The sequence below is a fragment of the Stegastes partitus genome, unplaced genomic scaffold (assembly GCF_000690725.1).
Source record: "Stegastes partitus isolate 25-593 unplaced genomic scaffold, Stegastes_partitus-1.0.2 Scaffold197, whole genome shotgun sequence".
NCBI lineage: Eukaryota > Metazoa > Chordata > Actinopteri > Pomacentridae > Stegastes > Stegastes partitus.
The window spans coordinates 312,418-336,907 of NW_007577928.1; the positions used below are offsets into that span (position 1 = coordinate 312,418).

Sequence of the window (24,490 nt, forward strand, 5' to 3'; positions counted from 1 at the left end):
TCTATCATTCTCCATCTCCATGTTCTGTGTATGCTGAACGGCGTGTAAAAGCCATGTTGATGAAGGAATCAGGGATGATCAGAGGGTCGGACAGAGAGGCTTGCCTCCTTTTGTGATCTCTGTGTGTTTCCCTTTCATCTGCCTTTGTGGAGATGTAGTGATCTCGGTAGACACTACTGGGACAGCAGCACCACAGAGCGAGCAGCAGCATATAGAAGCAGGCAGAGAAAGATGGTGACTGCATTTTTCATTCACATGGTGGCTTTGGGAGTGATTTCGGGGTTAGGATGGAGAAAGCGCGCCATATTAAATTTGTATTGGTTTAGGATGATATTTGTTGTGTGTTGCGAGGTAATTTAACATGTTACATTCCAATAGATCCATCATTATTATTAGGTAGCAATGCGCTGAGATCTTTCGGTTTCAAACATCACACCCATTTCAGCAGCTAATCAAAGTGTCTTCAAATACATTCTGCATGTATGTTGTTCTTCAGAGGAAGTTTTGGTGCAGCGCTTCATCATCTTGCAACATTCTGATCATAAGGAAATATTGATAAATGAGGGCCAGTGTCTCATTTGCCGTAATGCACACTGCAGCCACGTTGTTGTTCTACTAGCCACCTCAGTGCTGCGGTGTAACAGCCAAAGAAAGCACAGCCTGTGCCAATTCATAATTCATCTGGATGCTTTTTTTTCCTCAGTATTTATTTTGCTCCTGTCCACTCAGGCTGACTGCAGCGTGCCACTCAATCCCAACCCAAACAACTGGGCCAGGCCGTCCCATTGTCAGAAAATACTCTTCTCATCCTTGATCTGACGTGAAACAGATTGCCCATTTCTGTTTCTCTGTAAAGATGAGAAGGGATAAAGAAGGAGAGAATGGAACAAAAGGAAAGAGATTGGGATGTTTTGCTTTATAGCCCTCTTTACCCTCACACACCGACACTGATCTCTGTGCAATATGTTTCACTTCAAAAGAGAGGTTTAATGTTTGGCCATATGTCAGGATGAGGAACTACGAGGGGGAAGAAAAGAGGAAAAATACTCACTGAGATGTGTAGACATTAGTGGAGATTAAACCTGAGGGGAATCCGAGTGAGGTTTAACCATTCATCAATTTATAAACCCTTATCCACACTGCTGTAAACTCACCTGAAAGTTGATGTCAAACAGGGCTTGAGACAACATCGAATCAACTTGGAATTGTGGGTATTCGTAGTGTTCTGTGGTGTCTGGCAAATGTCGACAGCATGGAGGGGCCACTGATAGAAAGGTAGGACCTACACCTTAAAACCTCCATTTAACCCTCTGAACCCCAACCATTGTCTGGCCGTTTTCTTTACTCCTCTCACATTTTTCCTCACTGTGGGCTCATTTTTCACTGCAAGGTCTCGAACCTCTGTTGAAACTGCACAACCATGGCAAGAAGCAAAGAGAACTGAGAAACGTCTTCTGTGCACACATTTATAATGACATAAATCTTAAAAAAAAGAAAATTGAAAAAGGTATTTCAGTGTGTTCAACCATTTCTCCAAGTGCCCACAGGTGTGACTAATGCTGGTGACTACATACAATAGATATCGTACTGCTTACATCTTACATTTATATCCTCCTTTGTGTAAACACGGCCTGCAGTTCAATCTAGTGCACCCAAAAAGTCCCCAGATTTTTGTCACGTGATTGTTGGTTTTACAGGATTTGGTGCAAATGTTTATTTTTGCATTTTTTAAAATAATAATAATAATTTGACGTGTAAAGTAGTGTAATTTTGATCAAATATCAATATTTTTGGTTTAGATTTGGTTAAGTTGCTCAAGAGGACCACAAGACACAGATTAGTAGTTTAAAGACCAACAGAAAGTTTAACATCTAACAAGTTTTTTTTTCAGTGTTTATAGTTTCTGACTCTGAAGAGTGGTGTAATATTGGCGATTTTTAAAGATACCATGTCTTCCAAACCCACCAGTGGGTTTGGGGGTTCAGAAGGCTAAAGGCAGAAAGGATGCATTTACAAAACAACTAAAACTTGATATAAACTTTCATGTAGAATAGATTACAAGTTATTAAGAATCAAAAATGGCTGTCGAGAGTGTTTTCCTTAAGAGCAACATTTTCTTTTGCTAGATTCGTAACAAAAGTTTTTTTACCTTCTACTATGATGACAAAAAATGTAGAAGAGATCATTGGAGTTGTAAAAAAACACCTGCCTTCCTTTTTCAAGATTGGTGGCCTAAATTATCTAGTTTAACTTCCATCCATCCATTATCTATACACCACTTAATCCTCACTAGGGTCGTGGGGGGGGTGGAGTCTATCCCAGCTGATTTACGTGAAGGCAGGGGACACCCTGGACAGGTCACCAGTCTATCACAGGGCTACAAAGAGAGACAGACAACCAAGCACACTCACATTCACACCTACGGACAATTTAGAATCACCAATTAACCTCAACATGTTTTTGGACTGTGTGAGGAAACCAGAGCACCTGGAGAGAACCCACGCTGCACGGGGAGAACATGCAAACTCCACACAGTGCCCTCACTGGGACGTGAACCGGCGACCTTCTAGCTGCGAGGCAACAGTGCACTGTTCCACCTTGCAGCCCTTAGTTTAACTTATTTTAAAGTTTACTTTAGATCTTAAAATTATAACACTATTGGTGAAGTGGTTAGCACCTTTGCCTCCCAGCAGGAAGGTTGTGGGTTTAAATATGCATGGTTGTACGCCTCTTTGTGTTGGCCCTGTGATGGACTGCCAACCGCCTCTTGCCCAGTATCAGCCGGGATAGACTCCAATCCCCCCCAAACAACCCTCTGGAGGAGAAAGCAGGTANCTTAGGGCGAAGGCAGGGGACACCCTGGACAGGTCACCAGTCTATCACAGGGCTACACTTAGAGACAGACAACCAAGCACACTCACATTCACACCTACGAACAATTTAGAATCACCAATTAACCTCAACATGTTTTTTGGACTGTGTGAGGAAACCAGAGAACCCGGAGAGAACCCACGCTGCACGGGGAGAACATGCAAACTCCACGCAGTGTCCTCACTGGGACGTGAACCGGCGACCTTCTACCTGCGAGGCAACAGTGATAACCACTGTTCCACCTTGCAGCCCTTAATTTAACTTATTTTAAATTTTACTTTATCTTAAAATTATATCGGTGAAGTGGCTAGCACCTTTGCCTCCCAGCAGGAAGGTTGTGGGTTTAAATATGCATGGTTGTACGTCTCTTTGTGTCGGCCCTGTGATGGACTGCCAACCGCCTCTTGCCCAATATCAGCCGGGATAGACTCCAATCCCCCCCAAACAACCCTCTGGAGGAGAAAGCAGGTATAACTAATAGATGGATGGATGGTGAGAAACACTAAAATTCCAAATGGAGTGCACTAAGATAGCTTAACTGAGGTTAACTTAATCTGCTTTATAATCTGCTTTTGTGACTCATAACAGATGTAGCATGTCAACAGCACAAGATAAAGTCAACTTCTTTTTTTTTTAAACTTGCGTCACAAGCCTAATTTAGTTGTCACTGCAATTTGGGGGGGATAAAAGTACTTTTAATCATGCATATGTTAAGAACTGTGGTTACAGAAACATGATTTTTTTTCTGCACCTCATGTCCTATTCAGCACCACTGAATAGGACATGAGCCAGCATGTCGTTGGAATTGGGTACATTTAGTCAATTCCTCGCCTAAATGTTATGTACAAAGAAAAAAAAAGATGCTCCTCTAGCTGGAAAAACATTACCCAGATTAGCCTGTGCACTTCCAAAAAAAAAATCACAGAGTATTAGCTGAAGCCATAACACGGTCCTGACGAACACATCCTGAGCCATGACCAAAAAAAAATTCCAGGTCCAGTAGTCACATCCCAGCATTTAATTGTGGTGGAAGGATGCCTTTTTTGGGGGCTTCAGATGTTGTAAAATACTTCTGTGACTCAAGAGGTTGCAAAAGTCAATACAGTGAAAATTCCACATGTACTGTTGGAGATCTAATGGAAATGTTGGGGGTCTTTTGTGGGTTTACAATAATTCCAACTGTGAATTATTGTAAAATCAATGCTTTTAAAATAGGTTGTCCTCTTTGTGACCACTGGTAAAAAATCTATTACATCCCTGCTAAATGTTTCTAGTCTTTCAGCTAATCTCGCCACCGAGGATGTTTTTTTTCCCCCCACATACAAGAGTCGAGTTTCCCAAAAGCATCTCAGGGTTATAACCATATTTGTTCAGCTAATGTTTCCATTGGCGTGTTTCCATCCCAAGATGAGTGTTGTGCATGCTGAGATACTTTAGACAGCAGGTCCAAATCGAGTGCCAGTGGTTCATTTGACATGAATACCGGCATTTTGGTATTGCTCCTGCAGAGAATCTCTGCATTTGGCACAGCTCCTCTTTTCAGATACTGGCTTTCATATACAGTACACTTAAGAAGCAGAAAATATATGTATGAACAGAGAGCACACAAAAAGAAAAAAAAACCCCAAACATCTCAACATTCAAATGGGTCGGAGCGAGAATTAAAGCAATTGCAATGTAAAAAGAAAAAGGCTTTCAGCTGCAGAATGTAAAATAGAGCAAGTTTTGACAATAGTAGTGGAGGAATATTATGAGCAGCCTTCCTTGCTTCCCTGGGAGAGTTTCATGGAGTGCTTTCTCACTGTGATAATGAAATGACCTGGCCTGCACTGCTCTACTCTCTCTCAAAAACACATCTGCTAGACGAGGGTGAAAATGAGAAAATCCTACCTCCTCTCCCGAGTTTCGTAAAGCATACTTTCAATATTCTTTTTCACAGAGAATGATGGGAATGTGAGTGACTGTGGACTTTTGTGTCCTTGTGAGTGTTGTGCGTTCCTGCAGCCGTGCGGCGTGCATGCATTACTCTGTGTCTGTGTGTGTGTTTGTAGATGCTCGCACTGCCTTGAGCAACTTGTAATAAACTGTATTTGAAGCACATTTGACATAACAAGGCACTATACAGAAATCCGGCGGATAGAAATCCCATAGAGTTGTCATCGTAACACGATTTTTGTAACTTCATTTTTGCGGATCGCACGCGGTGAAATCAATACAGTAAGCAGCAACACTCAGATCAAGGACTTCACTTTTGTCCCATTTCAAGGTAGAATCCAATAAGGCAAACTACAGTCCCACACTGTTTGGAGCTAATCTTGTGGGCCTTGCTAGACATTCAGGCCGTACCAGACTGATTCAGAAGAATGACTCACCAGTTTGGTACAGCACAGACTGCATGCAGACCATGTATTCCCTCAGCTTCTAGTTAACAGGGAATCTATGGCAGCACTGAGGCAGAGCGCTGTCATTGAGTTACATAATCAACAGAGGAGTGTAGCAAGAGTGTGTGTGTGTGTGTGTGTGTGTGTGCGCGTGTGTGTGCACGTGTGTGCGCGTGTGTGCGTGCGCCCTCGTGCATTTGTGTAGCTGCAATTCTTCTTGAGCTGTCGATCATGTGGTACACCAAGGCCACTCTAACACAAGGCTGCTGAGGTGGACTTTCAGCAACAATGGAGCTTAGCGTGTGTGTGTGTGTGTGTGAGTCCATATGTGTGGACTTTGCTAGTGTTTTTAAAGGCATATGCATGGATGAATAGGTGGCCACGTTTACAAGGCTGAAGGGGGGGAAAGCGAGCTACAAGCAAAGTAGGTGTGCATGCTGCGAGATGCGCCAATTTAGGTCCTTCACATTTTAACGCACAAGGCTACATTTCCATATCTATTGTGAGTGTGAGTGTGTGTGTGCTTATTTGTATCCTCTATATGCATGCTTGGCTGCGTAGACCTATTTGTGATGTTTTGTGTATGAGCCAAGCCTGTGTGTATAAGCATGCATGTCTAGTCATGTAAGATTACCCACTTAGGCCTGTTTGTGTGTGCACATGTGTTTATATATGTATGTATGTATCTCCATGGCTTTTGTGTAGATGTTTTCTTTTTTCTTATCCATACTGGCATTAAGCTAAAGAGAGCTTCTCCTGCTCAATGCTGCCATCTGGCTTCGACCAGCCCCACCACAGACATCCTAGGGGAGCTATCCGTGCGAGTCAGCGTCTGGTTTTAACAACTGTTTTGGGATCAGTTGTCCAGTGGGCTGGTGCTAACTCACCCTATTATGAGCGGGATGATAAAACTGACCTTGAAGCAGTTTATGGGCCTGGGATAATGGAAACCACTGATAGAGAGCCCATGAAACTGCACTCAGCTTTCAGTGACAAAAGAAAATAATGGTTTAACCACTTAACATTATTTTGAACGGTATCTAAAAATTTACGAGGAGACATTTTGCGTGCCGGCGCTCAGCTAGCGATGACGAATTAACAGGTTCACCGATTGTGAATCTGCATGTTAAGAATGAGGATTTACAATTTCAATTTTAAAAAATCGTGCCAAAGAAGTGAAAAAAAAGGCATTAGCGCATATTACAGATATTGTAATTATCAAGCGGAAGGGAGCAGAGACAGGGGAAGACGCTGTTATTTTTATTTTGGCTAAACTTTGTTTTGCGCCTCTCCTGCACCCAGTCATTTTCGTACAGTCCCTAAAATGCCAGCGCAGGGTGAAATTAAAACCGAGAAAATTAAACACAACCTCGGCGGGTCACGTGCAGGTTAAGACTGGTGCTTGCATATAAAACCAGTGGAGGTGGAACACAATTAGGTCAGATTGAGGCCAGACCATTTGTATGGGTCACAGTAAAAGTGCTCATATGTATGCAGGCTTATAGCCCCCCTGGGAGCAGTGGGCTGACCTTGTCCTATACTCTGATCTATGTCCTCATCTCCCCCTATGTCCTCTTTTCCTCATTCCTTCTCCCGTCTTTCCTCCCCCACTTCCTTTTTTTTTTTTTTACCACATTTCGCTCTCTTTAAACACCTCCCCTCCTTTTTTTTTTTAGCATTTCTTGTTACTTTCACTTTTCTCTCACCCTGCTTGGTTTCCTGTGATCACTCAGTTTCCAATCCAACACTTTTTTTTTTCCTTTTTAATTCACATACTTCCACTTTTTTTTTACTCATTTTTAACTCCCCCTTTTTTTTCCATTCCCCATTTTCTTTATCCCCTCTCGTCCTTTTTCCATATCAACAGCCAGTCTGATAAATAATGCATCACAGCACATTAAAAACATTAGTAGGGTTCTCTTGGCTGTCAAAGAGGAGGGAGGAGACGAGGGAGAGGAAAGGAATGGGTAACTCCATTTTAAATAAGTGTTGTGGAGAATGATGTGATTTAATATTAGCAGCGGAAATGTGCCAGAAAAAGGGGGTGAAGGTCCGAGCATTAATTGTGTTTTCGTCGCGTCCTTTTTTTTTTTTGCCTTTGGTGAAACATCTGAAAGCTTGAAGATTCATAAAGATGATGTCTGTATCAGCAAAGTCAAAAGAAAAGATTTAATGACATTTTGCAAAACACTGATTCTGCATCACACGGAAACCTTGACCTTTTTCCTTCTCCCTTTCATCCTTCGCTTTCCACGTCCTCTCCTCTCCTCTCCTCCTTTCCTTCTATTCCTCCTGGCAGCGTGGCGATTGGCATTATTAAAAATTGATTGGCGGCGAGCGTTTAGCAGGGTGGTGAGGCGGAGAGGGAAATTTTGACAGGCAGGAGTGAAATGAAAGGAGGGCCTCGGTGGACACAGTGTGGAAAGGTCTCACTGGGGGACAGAGTGTGTGTACGTGTGTGTGTGTGTGTGTGTGTGAACAAGCTTGTGTGTGCGTCGAGTAAGGCTGAGGCGTTTGAAAACTCACACAAGCTACTGTGTTTATACCTCCTGTACGTGTTGATGCTGCCGTATGTGAGTGTGTGTACGTCCACAACAATATATCTGAGCACACAGAGTCCACATACACTAAACTACGATGGCGCACGAGCACCCAGAAGCCGACACAGAGATGATACACAAGTCGCGGTAGCTCTGCTGACCCGCAGTTACCTCTCCGCCATCCTCCCTCCATCCCTCTTTCTATCGTTCCCTTCATCCCTCTCGCTTATCCCCCCCTTTCCAACCCTTCTCTCTCCTTTCATCTCAGATCAAATAATATTTCCAACCCATATTCCCAACCAGCTATTCCCCCAATGGCTATAAGTGCTACAGCTTTGGAGATTTTCAATACACTTTACCCGCAATTTGGCTGAGTGATTCTGAAAAAGTTGGGTTTTTTTTTTTTTGTCAGAGGGGGAGGAGGGGGAAAAGCATGTGTCGTTACATGATACTAACTGGTTTCTTTGTCTGTTGTCTTGTTCTCTCTTTCTCTTTCTATTATTCGTCCCCTCTTTGCTCTTTCTCTCTGTCACAGATGAACAGACCGATCCAGGTGAAGCCAGCAGACAGTGAGAGTCGAGGAGGTACTGTACGCCCTTCTTTACTGCTCCCCCCCCCCCCCCCCAACCCTCCTCCCTTGCTACCTTCCTTCCCTCCGCTCCCCTTTCTTTGTTCTACCCCTACAAACATGCTGCCTGTGTGTATCAGCCTCACCATTATCTGTCCCATTAGACGATGCCCTGTACCTCGACGCAGGCTGACAGCACGGCCTGGCCGGACCCTCCACTATTCAGAACACATTATGTAAACAGGGCTCTTCCTGGCCAGCGCAGCCTGCAGCTCCTTTCTTGGAGTTTCATCATATGCACTGATGCATGTACATGCGCGCACATACACAGAAACACGCGTCTTGTCGCGCTCCAAGGGGAAACAGGTAGCTTCTTTTGACAAATTCCCTTAAAAAACCCCCCGTCTGCAACGAGGCAAACTTTACTTGAGTCATGTCAAAAGTTTGTGTCAGCCCAAAGAAATGCAGATTACGTGTGAATGTAAGCCAACATCTAGTCTGGTATTTTTTGTGCGTCGTGCTTTATTGACAGCTAAGACTGCTTAAAGTGAATTTTCTATGTCTAGACATGTAGTGACCTGCTCCTGACATCAATCAATGGACTGTACAAGAGAAGATTGATGTAGTTTGACCATTTTTGGCTGGAGTCTTTCAAACTTTGCAGTTGTTAATATAATTGGCACCAGAGCGATTCTCCTGCCACAAGAAGAAGGGGAAGGAGAGAGAGTTGGTTGGGGGGTAGGGGGGTGGGGGGGAGAAGAAGAAATAGAGCATGCAAGGAGTTGAAGGTTGATAAGCAGGAGAAGCATAAGGACTGAGAAAGGTGTTAGCCTGTAAAAAGAAAAAAAAATCTTCAGGAAAGGGAAGAGAGATCGTGCAACATCCTCTTCTATTTAGTTTGGTGGTTCTCTGAGTATGATTGATGGAGCGGGAGGGAGGAGAGGCAAGCACCGAGCGTGAGGAAGCAAAGTGAGGGCAATGCCAGACGGCCATACCTCTGTCTGTGTTTGGGCTCTGTCTTTCTCTGAATGTATGTCCTCAGCTCCTGTTCCCGCTCCATTTTCCACACTTGTGTCTTTCCGACATTATTTCTGTCTTCTTTCTTTCTCCTTACATTTTCACACATTCCAGCAAAAACTACACACAGTAATTCTGGGGTGTTGCATTTCTAATTACAATGGCGGAAGGAGAACTCACATCTTTTACTTACGTAAAAGCAAACACAGTCCTGGAAAAGTACATAAACATTACCAGCATTTCTGGTATCAAAAGCAGGGGAGAAAAAAAACTACCCCTACTGCAGAAAAATGTCCGCTGTGATGGTTTTATTATTCCACAGTATATTAATAGAATGCTGATACTGACGCATCAGTGCAAGTGGCATTTTCCTTATGTAGCTGGTCCAGATGGAGCTATAATTTAATATTTTATATACAGTCACTTATGTAATCCAGTTGTTCCCAATTTACGAATGGGTGACAAAATAAATCTGAGTGGAGAGACTCTGATTAATGGGGAACCTTTTTTTGGTGAAATAATGATTAATTTTACCTCTTTGGGATTACTTATTCGAAAATGAATAAGTGACTCTTCAGTGGGGCCGCTAATAGACTTCTGAAACATGGCAGGGATTCCCGACTAGGCGCTGCTTACTGTAAAGGTTTGGAGCCACTGATTTAATGCTCTGTATTTTAAAGGCTTATCGCGTGGTGTCGACTGACTATATCTTTCTAATAATAATAAATGTATCCGAGTTATAAAAAGTTCAACATTTCATCTCTGAAATGAGCCGAAGCATTAAGTAGAACAAAATGGAAAATACTCAGATTAACCCTCTGAAGCTCAGGCAGTTTCTGGGCGTTTTATTTATTTTTGGTCTGGTCACATTTTTCCTCACTGTGGACTCATTTTTCACTATAACATAGAGTCCTGCACCTCTGTGGAAACAGCACATCCATGGCTAGAGGAAGAGAGAACTCAAAAATGTTTTCTGTGCAGTATGACACAGTTATAATGCCATAAATCGTAAAAAAGAAAAAAAAAAAGAAAAAGAAAAAAACTGAAATCGATGCCTCTACATGCTAGAAATATTTGACTACTTACTACATTTGCATACTAGTTTGTTTCCATACTTGTCTCCTGTCTTCTCTGTGTAAAAACAAGCTACAGTTCAACCAAAAAGGGCCTGAATTTTTGTCACAGAACTTAGTTGCAACTTAGTCAATAACTGCATAAAGACTGTTTATTCCATGAAAGATCTTTTCTGTTTTTTATAGAACAATGTTTTATCTTGGCAAACATTTGAATTAAACATGTAGAATAAAGTGATTTTGGTGAAATACTATGATTTTAGGTTAAGATCTGGTTAATTTTCCTACTGGAATTGTAGACCAGTAGTTCAAGCACTGATAGAAAGTTGAAAATCTGACTATTCTTTCTGTTTTCACAGTTTCTGGCTCTGGTGGTGTAATAGTGTAATCTGGGTGATTTTTTTTTTTTAAAGACTTTCAAGTCTGCTGGTGGGATTTGAGGATTCAGAGGGTTAAAATACCTCAGTACTTTAATAACAGCACTTGAGTAAATGAGTACTTAGTTACTTTCTACCACTGGTTAATTGATAATGTCAGTGAAGAAGGATCTGTGTAACTGATAACGCTATAAAATGTAAAGCGTGGCAAAAATCAATAATGAAATTAGAAACTACTACTTTTTATATATCTTTTATGCATGTAGCCAACTAAAGATTGGTGTAGAGGGAGATCAGGGAGCCATTGTAATGTACTGCTGGTGTGTGTTGGAGAGAGAGAGTTTTTGCATCACTGCTGAGACTCCGGTGTATATTGATTTGCTCTCTTGCTGAATATGAGTGTGTTTGTGCATGTGTGCGCGTGTGTGTTAAGTCTTTTCCCAAAGAAAGATGTAATGTTTATTGGTGGCTTCCCTGGAGAACTGTATGCTTTGGCCACCAGTGAGGTGTGTACTATGAATGTGTTTGTGTCTAAGACGATGTAGTTGGTGGGGGTGTGGGGGGGGTGCAAACATTTCCAGATTTGTGTGTGCGTGTCCGTGCATATGTGTGTGTCCTGCACCTCTGATGTGCGCTACACTCTTGTAAACACTCACCATTCCCACCCCCCCCAACCCTACCCTACCCCCCCTCCCCCGGTGCAAGGCCAGAGCGCAGATTAGTCTTGTTGACTCGGCAAGGACACCCTGTCAGGCACAGGCAGCGGGGAACGGACCCCAAAGCACGCACGCATGCACACACTCACGGGTACCCGCACCTACGCACACATTAATTTGCAGAGCACATTCAAGAGGCGATCGCAACCGAGGCTCATTAATTTCCAAACATATACATCCATTTCCACAAAGCTCAGAATCTACGTAATGCCAGAACAGACGACAGCCCCGAAAACACTGACGCATCTGCCACTGTTGGCACAAACACACTTTCACCGTCTGCTTCGCAATTCCCCCTCAAACATTCGTTCGGTGACGCAAGCGCGCTTGTCATGTGCTGACACTTGAACTGAACTGATGCTGGACCACAGTCTGCCTGCATTCTCCTAAAGCACATGTTTACTTTGATTATTTTTCCAATTCTTCTTGACAGCATATAAGTTTGTTTGCGTAGAAAGAGGGAGAAACAAACATATTTGGTTAGGATTACTTCAAGTCCTCAGGGGCTTTTTTTAACCAAATGTTAAGAAATGACTATTTTAAGGCAGAAGAGGGCAGCAGTTGCTATGTGCAAAAAAAGAGTGGTTGCTATGTTTTTACAAATGAGAAATAGACCAATAAATGTGGTGAACTGGTGCTGTGTAAAGTGAGGAACAAGTTAGTCTTCTGATGTTTTGATAGTTATGTAGTTACCCTCCTTTCCAAATCCCACATTCATGTCGCTGTCTGCTGGATTCCACATCTTTGATTCATGCAACTTGTTATTTCTCGATTTCGGATGCACATTTAATGATAATAACGACGACAAATATGATATTCCGTGTAACCGAGTTCCCCCGGAAAGACTGGGAAACTGAACTTAGTTAAATTTTAATCATGTTGTGACCCGAGGACAGGCGCAGCAACGCGTCTGTCTTGTCTCATTCCTGACACCTGTGGCAGGCGCAATTCCTATATGTAGCAGCTTTTGACGGATTCAGTCAAAAAAAATAAAATGTCAGACAAGCGTGACAAGTTAGACGTGGTGGAAAGTCACGCGTCATTGGTGATTTCGGTCACGTCACGTCATTTCGCGCCCAACAAAAACATCTGCCGGGATAGTTACCAGGATGTTGTGTAACGGATATCGTCTCTCCACGCATTGTGTATTCATGTTTATTTAAATACAAAATGCGATGCAAAAAAGAAAAAGAGGTTTGCCTGTTGCAAGTACACTTTCTAACGTTCAACAGAGAGACTATTTCATCCTCCTCTCACGCTTGAGTATATTATAGTTGTCAGGTGAAATCACCAGGAAGATTTTTCATTAACTGACAACACCTTACTGCCAACTCCAGATCCCAGTACGTTCCACTGTGAAGGGGAAAAATAAGGCAGGTGTAGCGGTGAAATCACAGGTGTGGTTAGCTGCCATAAATAAATAAGCAGAAACATTAGTCTGCTTTTAATTTAATGACTTGCAATGTTAAAGCTGGGCCAGAAATGGAAACAGGGAAGGTGTACGCTGCCTGTTCGGATGGTACAAAGCGAGACGCTGCAGATGAATTCCCCGAAATAAATGAATATCCTCTTATCTAAACTGTGAAGCCACGATACAACTGTAAGCCAAATCAGCTTGGTGTACGACTCTGAATGTAAGAGAGATATTAACCAGTAACAACATTTATCACAAAGGGATTAGGGATGCGGTTATAAACAAGCATTCGCCGCAAAGGAAAACAGAATACGACGCGAGAGAGCACTGTTGTTAGCATCACACAAACTTTTGCCATGCATGATGCCAGCCAAACTCCCACAGGACAGAAACTGCACATAAAAGGGGTTTCTTGCCTTGATCATCATTTCCTGCAAACTTGTAATGGACAGCTGGTTAAATAGTGTTAAGAAATCTCAAGCCAGATACACAGAAACTGCTGCAAACCTCAATCAAAACACATAGTAAGAATAACGTATTTTGCTAAAAAAGGAACTCCATTTAAAAGGCCCACTACAGATATTAGCCCCACCGGATAATCAGGGATTATATAAATTATTGTCAGTGAAATCTGTCGCTAAATCTAACACATTCCAAACTCTATACATTGTGGCTTTATGTAATAAAATTATCAGCATCCTCCAGTGGCTTATTATAAACTCTTTAATTGTTATTCTATTGGAACTGCATGGCTTAATTCTATTTTCCAAACAGAGATAAACACGTGAAACACTGGACATATTAAAGCCTCAACCACCTTAATGACATTCAAAGTTGTGTTTGCAACTGAACAAAATGGGCTGATAACGCAGTGTTGCAGCCAGAATAAAAATCGGTGCACTCCATGGCGTCACCAAACCTCCCTGATAGTTCTCGCACGCTTTTCCAGGGCTGAGTGAAAACTGCTACTATTTCAGCAAATATAAGCGTGTCTTTATGTAGAATATCAAAAGGCATCTCTGATCCCCTGATCGTGACCTATTCCTTTTCCTTTTAGAAGACAGAAAGCTCTTTGTGGGCATGCTCAACAAGCAGCAGTCAGAAGATGATGTGCGGCGCCTTTTTGAGTCCTTCGGCAGCATCGAGGAATGCACCATCCTCAGAGGTCCCGACGGAAACAGCAAAGGTGAGTTTATAGCTGTTTATGACTTTGAGCCAGCAGACTTTTTCACAGGCTGCTGCACAGAAATGATTTGGCCTTTCAAAGTTGGTGACTTTGCAAAGTTCTCCTTAAACACTCCATGTTGAGTGATGTCAAAAGCAGGCAATTTCACAATCATCAGAGGAGTCTTTACATAAGAATACTGTAGATTCAGTAAATTTAAATGCCATTGGAAAGCTTTGCCCACAGGGATGAGAGATATAAACCACCAACTCTTTACAGATGAACCCCATTAACCTCATGAGTCAACCTACATGGCTCTGATAAAGAGGAAAAAAACTAAGTCAACCTCCTTATTAACCATCGGGCTTCGTGTCATGCCAGAAAAATGTCCTTTCAAAATGTTGTCAGAGTGCTACACAAGTTCACTGCATGAAGTTCATCAGTGGGCTTAGCAGCCAATCAATGAGGCCCGATGATAACTAAGCCTGATGATTACAGTGGGCTTGATCATTCCGATTCCTCCGTGAAGCTCCATTAACAAGGCTTCATCAGCCAGCTTACTCGCCTAAGTGGGCTTTAGCTCAATAATTACTGGGAACTTGATCATTCAAATTCATCAACGGCACTTGTCAATAGTAAGTGACACCAGAATGCTGTGGCATTTTAAGCCCCATCAGAGGATCCCCAAGTTGTTAATGGTGTCAGAGTGGCATGTTTAGCCCGCGTATTGAGCGTCGAGCAACACTGATGCAGCAGCAAAGCGCGCCGTCTTCACTAAATAGTTGTTGCTGTAATCCTGTACAAAATTTATCCCAGGTGAAACAATGGAACCTTTTACTGGAAACACTTTGCCGCGATACTGTATGATGTGCTTCTCAGAAAACTTTTGTCGTTTCTTCTCACTGTCTCTTTATCCCCTTTACTCATTTCTTGTCTCGCTCTCTTTAGGCTGTGCATTTGTAAAATACTCCTCTCATGCTGAAGCTCAGGCAGCCATCAGTGCACTACACGGCAGCCAGACAATGCCTGTGAGTACAACGTAACTGTGTGTGAGCATGTAGGTGTGTGAGAGGTGACTCACACAGAGAGATGAGTCAAATGGCGCCTAATTACCTTTTTAAAGTTAAGTTATACTTTATTAATCCCACTGAGGAAATTTGTCCTTTAGATATGACCCATCCCAACTTTTTCAGTGCCAACGGTAGCTCTGAGGCCGCCGCTTTGGCCGCAGTTACAGGCGAGGATGTGTGTATGAGTGTGCGAGTGCAGATACAAGCTGATGTCACTTGTCTATCGACCCACACTAACATGTACTGCCTGCCGCGTGTGTGTGTATATGTGTGTGGGTGGATGGGTGGGTGCACAGGGTGCCTCGTCCAGTCTGGTGGTAAAGTTCGCTGACACGGATAAGGAGCGCACCATCCGCCGCATGCAGCAGATGGCTGGTCAGATGGGCATCTTCAACCCTATGGCCCTGCAGTTTGGAGCCTACGGAGCCTACGCTCAGGCAAGACGCCCTGCAAAACGTCTTTTTAATCCAGTTTTTTATTGAGTGAGCAACAGAGATTAAATGGAGTGCAGCTCACAGACAAATGTGAAACACGAGAAAAAGAAGTAGTGTAAAGTCAACTTAAGTTGAAAAAAGATACAAGAAACACATTGTTCAAGACTCAGTGTCTGTTTTCTACCTAATAGCCTTTATAGCCATACTTCTTGCTTTTTTTTCTGTGTTTCTAACTCAGTAATCTCAAAGCCTCTCTTGTCTTTCCTTTCATTACTCTCCACCGTCCTCTCCTGCTCCACCTACAGGTGCAGCAGCAGGCAGCGTTGATGGCGTCTGTAGGTCAGGGAGGCTACCTCAGTCCAATGGCAGCCTTTGCAGCTGCCCAGATGCAGCACATGGCCACCATCAATGGCCTCCCAGGAGCACCGCTGACCCCCACGTCAGGTAACAGCAGTTAAAGGTCAAAGGTTAAAGGACCATGCAGGATTTTGAGTATTTATGTCTGCTGTAGAAAAGGCATATAATGACCATTTTCTGAAGCTAACCGTACATGCTTATGCAGCGATAAGCTTACATTCATGTTCCCACGGGAACCTGGCAGTATGACAATATGGTGCATCTCAAACATGGAGGTTACGGACCGCTGGTTTAGATGCTTATATATGTTTTCATTAGAAACACAGCATTAGGTAGCATCACCCCAGTTAAAGGCCATTATTGAGAGAACCACAGATAAACCTGCATCGATGCATTTAGATGTTCAGACAGTGAACAACAAGAGGTGAGAGTAACTTGCATTACAACACATGCAGCCAGGTAATTATAGGGTTATGCATGAGATCCTACAGTTAAAACAAAGGTCCTTTACATCCTATTTATTCACATTTATTTTTATGTTGGCAAGCCAGCTATAAAGCCTCACTACTCATAAACTGGCAAAATTCCATATTCCTAAATGTAAACTTGTAAATAATAAATAACTAAACAAATGAAACTTCAGACTTACACAAATCTCTTGTAAGGATTGGAATGTCCAATGCTTTTGTGAAACAGTTAGATATTAATGACTATAAAAAATAAGTTTAAAAGAAACACTTTTTAGTCGCAAGTTTAAACCTATTCAGGATTTTCATGTTGCCATACACAGAAGGAAAGAACATGTGCAAAATATTTGTTGGTATTCATTATAGACTTATACTATGTTAAATACATTTTATAAGTTGACATATTTTTGGTTCCAAATGCATGACAAATGTCCCACTTTTTATATTTAAATAAAATAAAATAAAATCTCCAAAAACAAAAAACAATGCCAGTCACCTAAACCAAATGGCCTGAGGTACAAAAGACCCCTAAAGTCCTGAATAGGGTTAAATAAAGGTAAATGAAAGGACCTAATTATCTGTCTGTTTACATAAAGTAAATTCAAGAAACATTTTGGACAAAGTAAAGGTTCTATGGAGGCTGTCAAAGTCAAACGCATCTGCCGTAGAGGTCATACGTCCTCTCTCAATGAGGTCTGCCATCTTGTACCTGCAGTAGGACGTCTTGATATTTTCTCTATCTGCGGTGTCAGATATAAACTGCTTCCTCACATTATTCCTGCGATGGTCTGGAGACATGATTATCCATTCAGCACAGCTGGTTTGCTCCATTAGGCATTAGTGAAGAGGACAATAGCGTAACTTACTGATAAGGCAACAGCAGTGGGTCAGAGAGACATTTTACAAATGTCAGGAGCAGTTGTGCTTGTATGCCGAGAATTTTAAATTTGAGCGGATCATTACAAATCAAATATTTAATTGCTTTCCCAAGCTCAAACAGTTGTTCGAATTTCAGATAAAATGTGACAAGCTTATTAACTACAAAAGGGGCAAAGCTGTTTATCCAGTTTAACAGATAGCAAATATTATGCCTTTCGCTGTCAAATTTATTAATGTCAACAGACCTCCTACAACATAATGTATATCTGCATCAACAGTACTGAGGCACGAGATTTTTTTATTCACTGTATCCGTGAAAATTAGATGGTGAGGAAAATCTAATCTTAAAAAAGTAAGCAATGTTTTTGAATATTGAGGCAGACGCAGAGTAATATCACTGAATAAAAACATATGCTCCTTTAAGGTCGTACTGTATCGTTGCTCTGGAACAGTACAGTAGAAAGGGACAGAGCGCAGTGGATATTTTAAAATATAGCGTATATTAAATCTCAAGAATCTGTACTGTAAATGTTTCTAGGTGCAGTGAAGGAGTGCAAATGCACATAATTCAAGAATATATAATTGGTACCCTTTTGATATCAGAGCAGCATTCACTATTCTCAAACAATATGTCTGAGACTCAGATCTAATGGCTGTTGTGTCACACTAAGGGCTATACTGGGACAAGAAATCAGCCCTGACATTTAGTGTCTTCACCGGCCCACTGGACCGGCCCCTCTGACATTTGCAAGAGTTACTAGGTGGCCAGTCAAAGTAAAACTTCTCCATAATGTCTTGGGAGAAAATACAGTGGAAGGCTTACCGTTTCTCTCTGTCGTTGTCCGTTTGCCCCCGCGGCTGCAGGTGGCAGTACACCCCCAGGCATCAGCGCCCCCACAGTGACCAGCATCCCCTCTCCCATTAGTGTAAATGGTTTTACTGGCATGCCTCCCCCCCAGGCGAATGGGCAGCCCCCTGCAGAAGCTGTCTTTACCAACGGGATACACCATTACCCTGGTAAGTCTCATAATCTGAGGGGCATGTATGCAAACACACAAAAAGGACTCCCGGATACAAAAAAAAAATGCATATAAAGCAGTTATAAAATTATGGTAAACTGTGACTTTTATGACAGCGAAGACTGAATCTCTATAGACACACATCTATTGTAAGAGGAAAGTGTGCATGCCGCTGGCTTACAGACAGTGAATAGCCTTGAAGCATGTTCAGGAGGCCGAGGCCAGACGAATGTAGCCGACAGACAGCGAGCATGTCGAGGAGATGAGTGTTTGGCGAAAGGTGCTTATGGGCTGCTGGAGCCTAAGTATGCGCTTGTGTCATGAGCCGTGGCTAGTACCTCATTGGTTCTGTTTGTGAAGAGGCGGAAGAAAAATTTGTCTTCTTTTTACACTCTTGTCTCCCCAGTGTTGCAGGAGGTGGTTTTTAGAGAGGACTCAGAGAAAAACGGCTTGGGCGTGGCTCCGCGGAGTTGTTTTGGGGTTCAGGGTGGCTGCTTCCTCTCCTCTCTCTCTGAAGGTAGCCCCTCTCTCTCCCTCACCCACCCTCACCCCATCTCTCTGTGGGCTCAAAAGCTGTCGCCAAGATTTCCAGCATGTGAAATAATGAGAAAGCAATCATTTTGAAGCTATTTGTAAACCTGTGAAGAAAAAAAATAATAATTCAAGTTTCTGACGGTGTAGTGGAGATTTGTAAAGGAAAAAAAAAAGAAATATGAAAACCTAAAATACCTGCAGACACTATTCAGGGCTAAAAAGGGCACTGACTACTTTGTTTTTCAGGCAGCGTTTTTATCTGCAGTCCCATGCTCCTGAAAAGATGCACAAATTCAGATAATCTTATTCAAATAAAACCTGTGCCCTTATCTACACATTCACAAACTTGCAATTCCCCGGGCGAAAATGTAAAAGTCTCACAGATTTACAAAGAACGATACAACCGCAGCGTTTCAAATCATTATCATTTCACAAGCTGTAAATTTTATTGAGGTGTATTTGAGCCCATACCTCTCCTCCTTTCTTCTGGCTATCTGTGACTGTTTTTCAGTGTTGCTGTTTAGTCTACAGTCTGTTCAGTATTTCTTTGGTTTGAAGTGGTATTGGGGTTATCGGTGTGTGTACATGGTTTTTTTGGTGTGTGTATGTGTGTTTCCTCAGTGGCGTACTTAATGTGCATGTAATATGTGTACAGATGGGTAGTTAAAAAAGTGCAGCACAGCATCTGTGGTAGTTACAAGTGTGTTAAAATGCAGGGAGAATTTCCAAAAAAATGTGAAGCGATAGCAACAGGTGCATCCTCTGTGGTGTGTATTGTGCTCGTCATGTTGTACATGTGAAAAATACATTCATTTTTATAGGATTTGTGTGTAATAGGCACCAGTTTATGACACTGTTTCTTTTCCTGTGGTGACAGTCGAGCTATGTGGTGTTTCTTTTTTTTTTTTTTTTGTCTTAACCGTGGACCTTGAAAGTTTTTTAGAGAGAAAAAAAAAAGAGCTACTTTTGAAATGCTTTGCGAGGACCATTAAGTAAAAAGGTCTGCAAAAGAAAGAGAGATTCAGAATTCAGTTCCTCACACACTGAAACCGAAGCGAGTTGACTCCACGCTGTTCGACTCTCTAACCTTTCTGCTTTTCTTCTCCTGTCTGTTCTTCTCTCCATCGCCCTCCTCCCTCTCACCCTTGTTATATATTACTCTCGCCTTCCTCCGTGCCCTCTCCTCCATCTACATTCTCCCTCCGTCTCCCTCTGCCTCATCTCTCTACCCCAACACACACACACACCTCCATCCATCTGTGCTCGGCCCTCCTCCTCCACCACCACCACTACCACCACCACCACCACCTCCTCCTTCTTCTTCTTCTCCTCCTCTCTGTGTCTCTGCTGAAGCAGCTCAAAGTCCCACTGCAGCTGATCCTCTCCAGCAGGCTTACACAGGAGTCCAGCAGTATGCAGGTCTGTCTGTCACTCTCACTGCAGCACTGATCTGTGTGTCTGCATCTGTGCGTGGAAGTGCGTTGTTGTGTGTGTGTGTGTGTGTGTGTGTGTGTGTGTGAGTGTGTTTGCGCGAGAGCGGCGAGGATAAAGATAAGCATCCCTTTGTTCAAATTTGAATTTTGATCATGTAACATTAAGTGTTGCCGTCTCACTACATCAATTTATTCTCCGCCGCGTTCGGTTGTGTGTTTGTGCAACATGTAGACTCTATTGTCTGTTATCTGATCGATTGCCTGCTGTGCCCCTGCATATATCACATTGTTTGTATGTATCCGAGGGTGTGCTCTAGTCATGACTGTTATCTGATCCGCGGTGTGTGTGTTTTGTGTGTGTCTCAGCAGCCTACCCCGCTGCATACGGTCAGATCAGCCAAGCCTTCCCCCACCCTCCACCCATCATTCCACAGCAGCAACGAGAAGGTAACGCACACGCAAGCACACCAGTCGTGGCACACTCCCTAAATATTCATGCATGTGGCAAACATTCACTCTTATTTACTTCTGCTTTGTTCACCTTTTTTTCTGGTTGCCAATGCTGTCCTGGAATAAACAAACATGTTCAAACAGATGCAGGCAATTCATAGTGGTTTCTATGTTTGTGAGTGATTTCACATTTTGCCAGTAAGCACTCTAAAACACTAGATATCCAGTATAGTCGCGCTGGGTATAGTACAAGAGTTTAAAATGATAAGACAAGGCTGGGGGAAAAAAAGCTTGTTTTTATGTTTTTAAAAACAATATCTAAAAAAAAAGGGAATAGTTGAATAGCATACCAAAGAAAAAAACAATATTCTTGTAATTATTGCTGACTATTTCAAACTGAGCTGTAAACCCACTCATGAACTTAATGACCCCCAGGTTTGGGACACCATGTCTGGGGCCTTACTGCCCTCTTGTGGAAAGCAAACAAAATAATGCAAATCATACAGCAGCCGTGGCAACTCGTGAAGTAGTTGTTTGATAAAGGAAAACTAAAATTCAATATATTTACTGTGTGAATACTGTGAACTATTTATTATATCAGAAACTTTTAAACCACCCGAGCACTTTAAATTACTACCAACTAATAACTGAGGAAAACTTCTCTGCGCTTCTTCTGTTTTTGTAGCCGTGATATGTAATTATATAGTAAGTTATTGAGTGGAAAATATGTTTCAACTCTCAAAACTTCTAATTTTAGGGAGTCCATTTCACAAAATTGATTTGCAAACACTTCCACATGCCAAAGGTAGCAGTGTCAAAAATGAAGGCTGCTCAAGGTGCGTTCTTGCATGACCGTGCACGGGTTACAGGTGTTTGCTTGGATTAGTGAAACTACACAAAATTTCCAGGAGAGGAAATGGTTTGATGTTGCTAATTGGAGCTTTCATTTTGAATGTTTGATGAAACACGCCCCTGCTTTATCTGGAAACAGTAAAAAAAATATCCATCCGACAGCCTAGTGTGACGTCTTTAAATGTCACATTTCATCGCACAAACATTGCAAAGATATTAAATTTACATAAGAAACAGAGGGGCAGAAAATTTCACTAATAAGAGGATCATACAAATAAAACGTTTGCTTGAAAATTACCAAGCGATTATCAAAGTATTTCCCAATTAAATTTCTCAGTCAATGAATTGACTGATAGTTTGCTCTACTGTTTTTAATCAAATGTTCACATTTTGTTTAATTCTGATTCTGAATTATGAGCCGTGGTGCATTAAAGTATGTGACATCACATTTTTCCACGTCCTTAAAATCAATGAGAAGAGTTAAGATAAACATATACGTTAGTCTATCATCCTTATTTTTTACTTGGTGCTTTAATTTCAATTTGTATTTTTTTTTTTCTGTCATCATTGAAACTTCTCCTGTCGTGGTTTCCCCTTTTAATTCTTCCCCTGCTTGTCTCTGCTCGTCTCTCCGTCTCTGACCTTTGTCCTTTATCTGTCTCCCTTCTCGTGTCTCTCTCTCTGTTTGTTTCCGTGCAGGTCCAGAGGGTTGCAACCTGTTCATCTACCACCTCCCTCAGGAGTTTGGGGATGGAGAGCTGATGCAGATGTTCCTGCCTTTCGGTAATGTCATCTCCTCCAAAGTGTTTGTGGATCGGGCGACAAACCAAAGTAAATGCTTTGGTGGGTAAAAATGAACAAAACCAAAGGTTTATTGGTTATTTATTCTGATTATTCTTTTTTACTAATCACCTTTTGTACCGCAGTCAACACCCCTCCCCACCCCCCTCCTAACCTCTCAACACCTCTCCTTTTAAAAGTGAAAAACCAAAGAGTAGAGAATTTCTCTGCAATTGTGAAAAAAGCTGGTCTCTGCTAATAAGAAAGAATGGAGACAGAGTGTCTGGATTTCTCTATTAATCATTACAGCTGTTTTCCTTTGAAGGTCTAACCTCTTGAATTATTTCAGCGATATATTGATGTTTTACCTTCACAGATACATTGCCATAGTGCTCTTTATGACATGTAATACAAATGCTGACTCTCAATCTTCTCCACTGTCTGCAGCTTACTGTAAGCCAAACCCAAAGTAACACATGCTGCGAATGCAACTAAGACTATAACAGTTCCTCTGGCATGCAAAGATAGAGAACTGCCGTTTCACTTTATGCCGCTGACAGCACAATGTAGCCGCATAATTATGTGGCAAATTATAAATGGATTGTGGAGAATGTTTAATGGAGAGTCCATCAGGTGCAACCCATTTGCAAATTAGCTTTTGCTCATTTATACAACACAACATTAATGTTGTATTATTCATGCTGCAGTTTTGAGACGCAGGTTTTAATTTGTGATTTGATGCTCTCTCACATTCAGCTAGAAGTTAAAAAGCGAAACTCAAATATAACACGAGCATATTGATGTTTCGGTTATAAATCCCATTATCAAGTTGTGTTGTGATTTTGGCTGCATGCTCCTCTCTCTGTTACGATTGTGATCCTATTGTTGTTGACACGCTGTTACAGAGACATACATCTGTGTTATGTTAGTTATGTTAATAAACTACTGTAGTATAGTTATTGTACGTTACACTATATTAATGCTTACAACTAGTCAGTTTGTGGATGTTAATGTTTTTAATTTTTCCTTCAGTTTTAGAGTCATACTTCCATATAAAACACTGCTCTTTCTTAATAAACTCATCTTCATATTCCACACTTTTATAACCCCAAACTGTCCTCAGCTCTTCATCTAACAACATCCCTCTTTCTCTCTCTTTTGGCCTTTCCCCCAGGGTTTGTGAGCTTCGACAACCCAGGTAGTGCCCAAGCTGCCATCCAGTCAATGAACGGCTTCCAGATCGGCATGAAAAGACTCAAGGTGCAGCTGAAGAGGCCAAAGGACGCTAACCGCCCCTACTAGCCCCCGCCCCACCCAGCCGCCGCCATCCTGGCGGCCGGGGCAGCCGTCGATCACAGGGAAAGACAGGTGAGACATCGTGCTCAGCTCATCTGGAAACTTTTAGTAGTTTGATAGGTGATTAACTGAAGCAATGCATGCATATTATACTGGCAAACACTCAAATGGCAAGCCCATTTATGACACCGCCTGATGTGTTTTCCATAACATTTTGTGAATGTCGTAAAACATTTGCAGGTGCCTAATAACTAGCTGATCATCTCTGAATTACTTGTAAAGAATAGTGATGAAGTTTTTCTCCGGCGCTGCATCCAAGTATGCATTTGGAAACGTTATGCCAATGTGACTCATTATTGTGCAAGATTTACTGTAGTGCCCTGCTAATCCACTTATCTCAATGGCAGCAGCTCATGTTTAAGTGAAACGCCCCACACACACTGGAGGGAAAAAAGGTTCTGAAAGCAGACAACATGAAAAAAAAAAACAAGACCTCTCGGTAATCTCTCAAATTTGAAGCCTTCCAGTTTAGTAAGAATAAAACGTTGAATGTTGTTGTACACACATATCGCTGTGTTACAAAACAAACAAGGCTGTCGAGGCGTTTGCTTATATGCAGCCTCCTCTATTTGTAGAACATCTTTACAGTAAGTGACCCTGTATGTTACCCTGTAGGTAAAAGATAATTGGTAAATGGTTCAAGTGTGTTGCACAGGGAACGAAGTGCTTCCAAGGGAGAGGCATTTATTACCCCTCAGGCGGGTAATTGTGCCGTTCCTCTTTGTCTCCTCCCTTCA

The 24,490-nt window shown here is 42.1% G+C and overlaps 1 protein-coding gene across 8 annotated transcripts in view; it reads left to right on the forward strand.

Annotated features, from left to right (window-relative positions):
- celf4 (CUGBP, Elav-like family member 4) overlaps window positions 1–23,699 on the forward strand; it is an 82,261-nt gene extending 58,562 nt beyond the window's left edge. The window contains exons 3-14 of one of the 8 annotated variants that reach the window (XM_008280493.1): window positions 8,328–8,381; window positions 11,308–11,328; window positions 12,124–12,127; window positions 14,015–14,143; window positions 15,071–15,150; window positions 15,489–15,641; window positions 15,938–16,070; window positions 18,194–18,346; window positions 20,239–20,304; window positions 20,679–20,762; window positions 22,317–22,400; window positions 23,572–23,699. In XM_008280493.1, coding sequence (XP_008278715.1) covers window positions 8,328–8,381; window positions 11,308–11,328; window positions 12,124–12,127; window positions 14,015–14,143; window positions 15,071–15,150; window positions 15,489–15,641; window positions 15,938–16,070; window positions 18,194–18,346; window positions 20,239–20,304; window positions 20,679–20,762; window positions 22,317–22,400; window positions 23,572–23,699 — 1,089 coding nt within the window. Of the gene's footprint in view, window positions 1–8,327; window positions 8,382–11,307; window positions 11,329–12,123; window positions 12,128–12,575; window positions 12,580–14,014; window positions 14,144–15,070; window positions 15,151–15,488; window positions 15,642–15,932; window positions 16,071–18,193; window positions 18,347–20,238; window positions 20,305–20,678; window positions 20,763–22,316; window positions 22,461–23,571 lie in introns of all 8 variants that reach the window. The other 7 variants (XM_008280494.1, XM_008280496.1, XM_008280499.1 and 4 more) reach the window with 7 other exon arrangements.
- The last annotated feature ends 791 nt before the right edge of the window (window positions 23,700–24,490 follow it).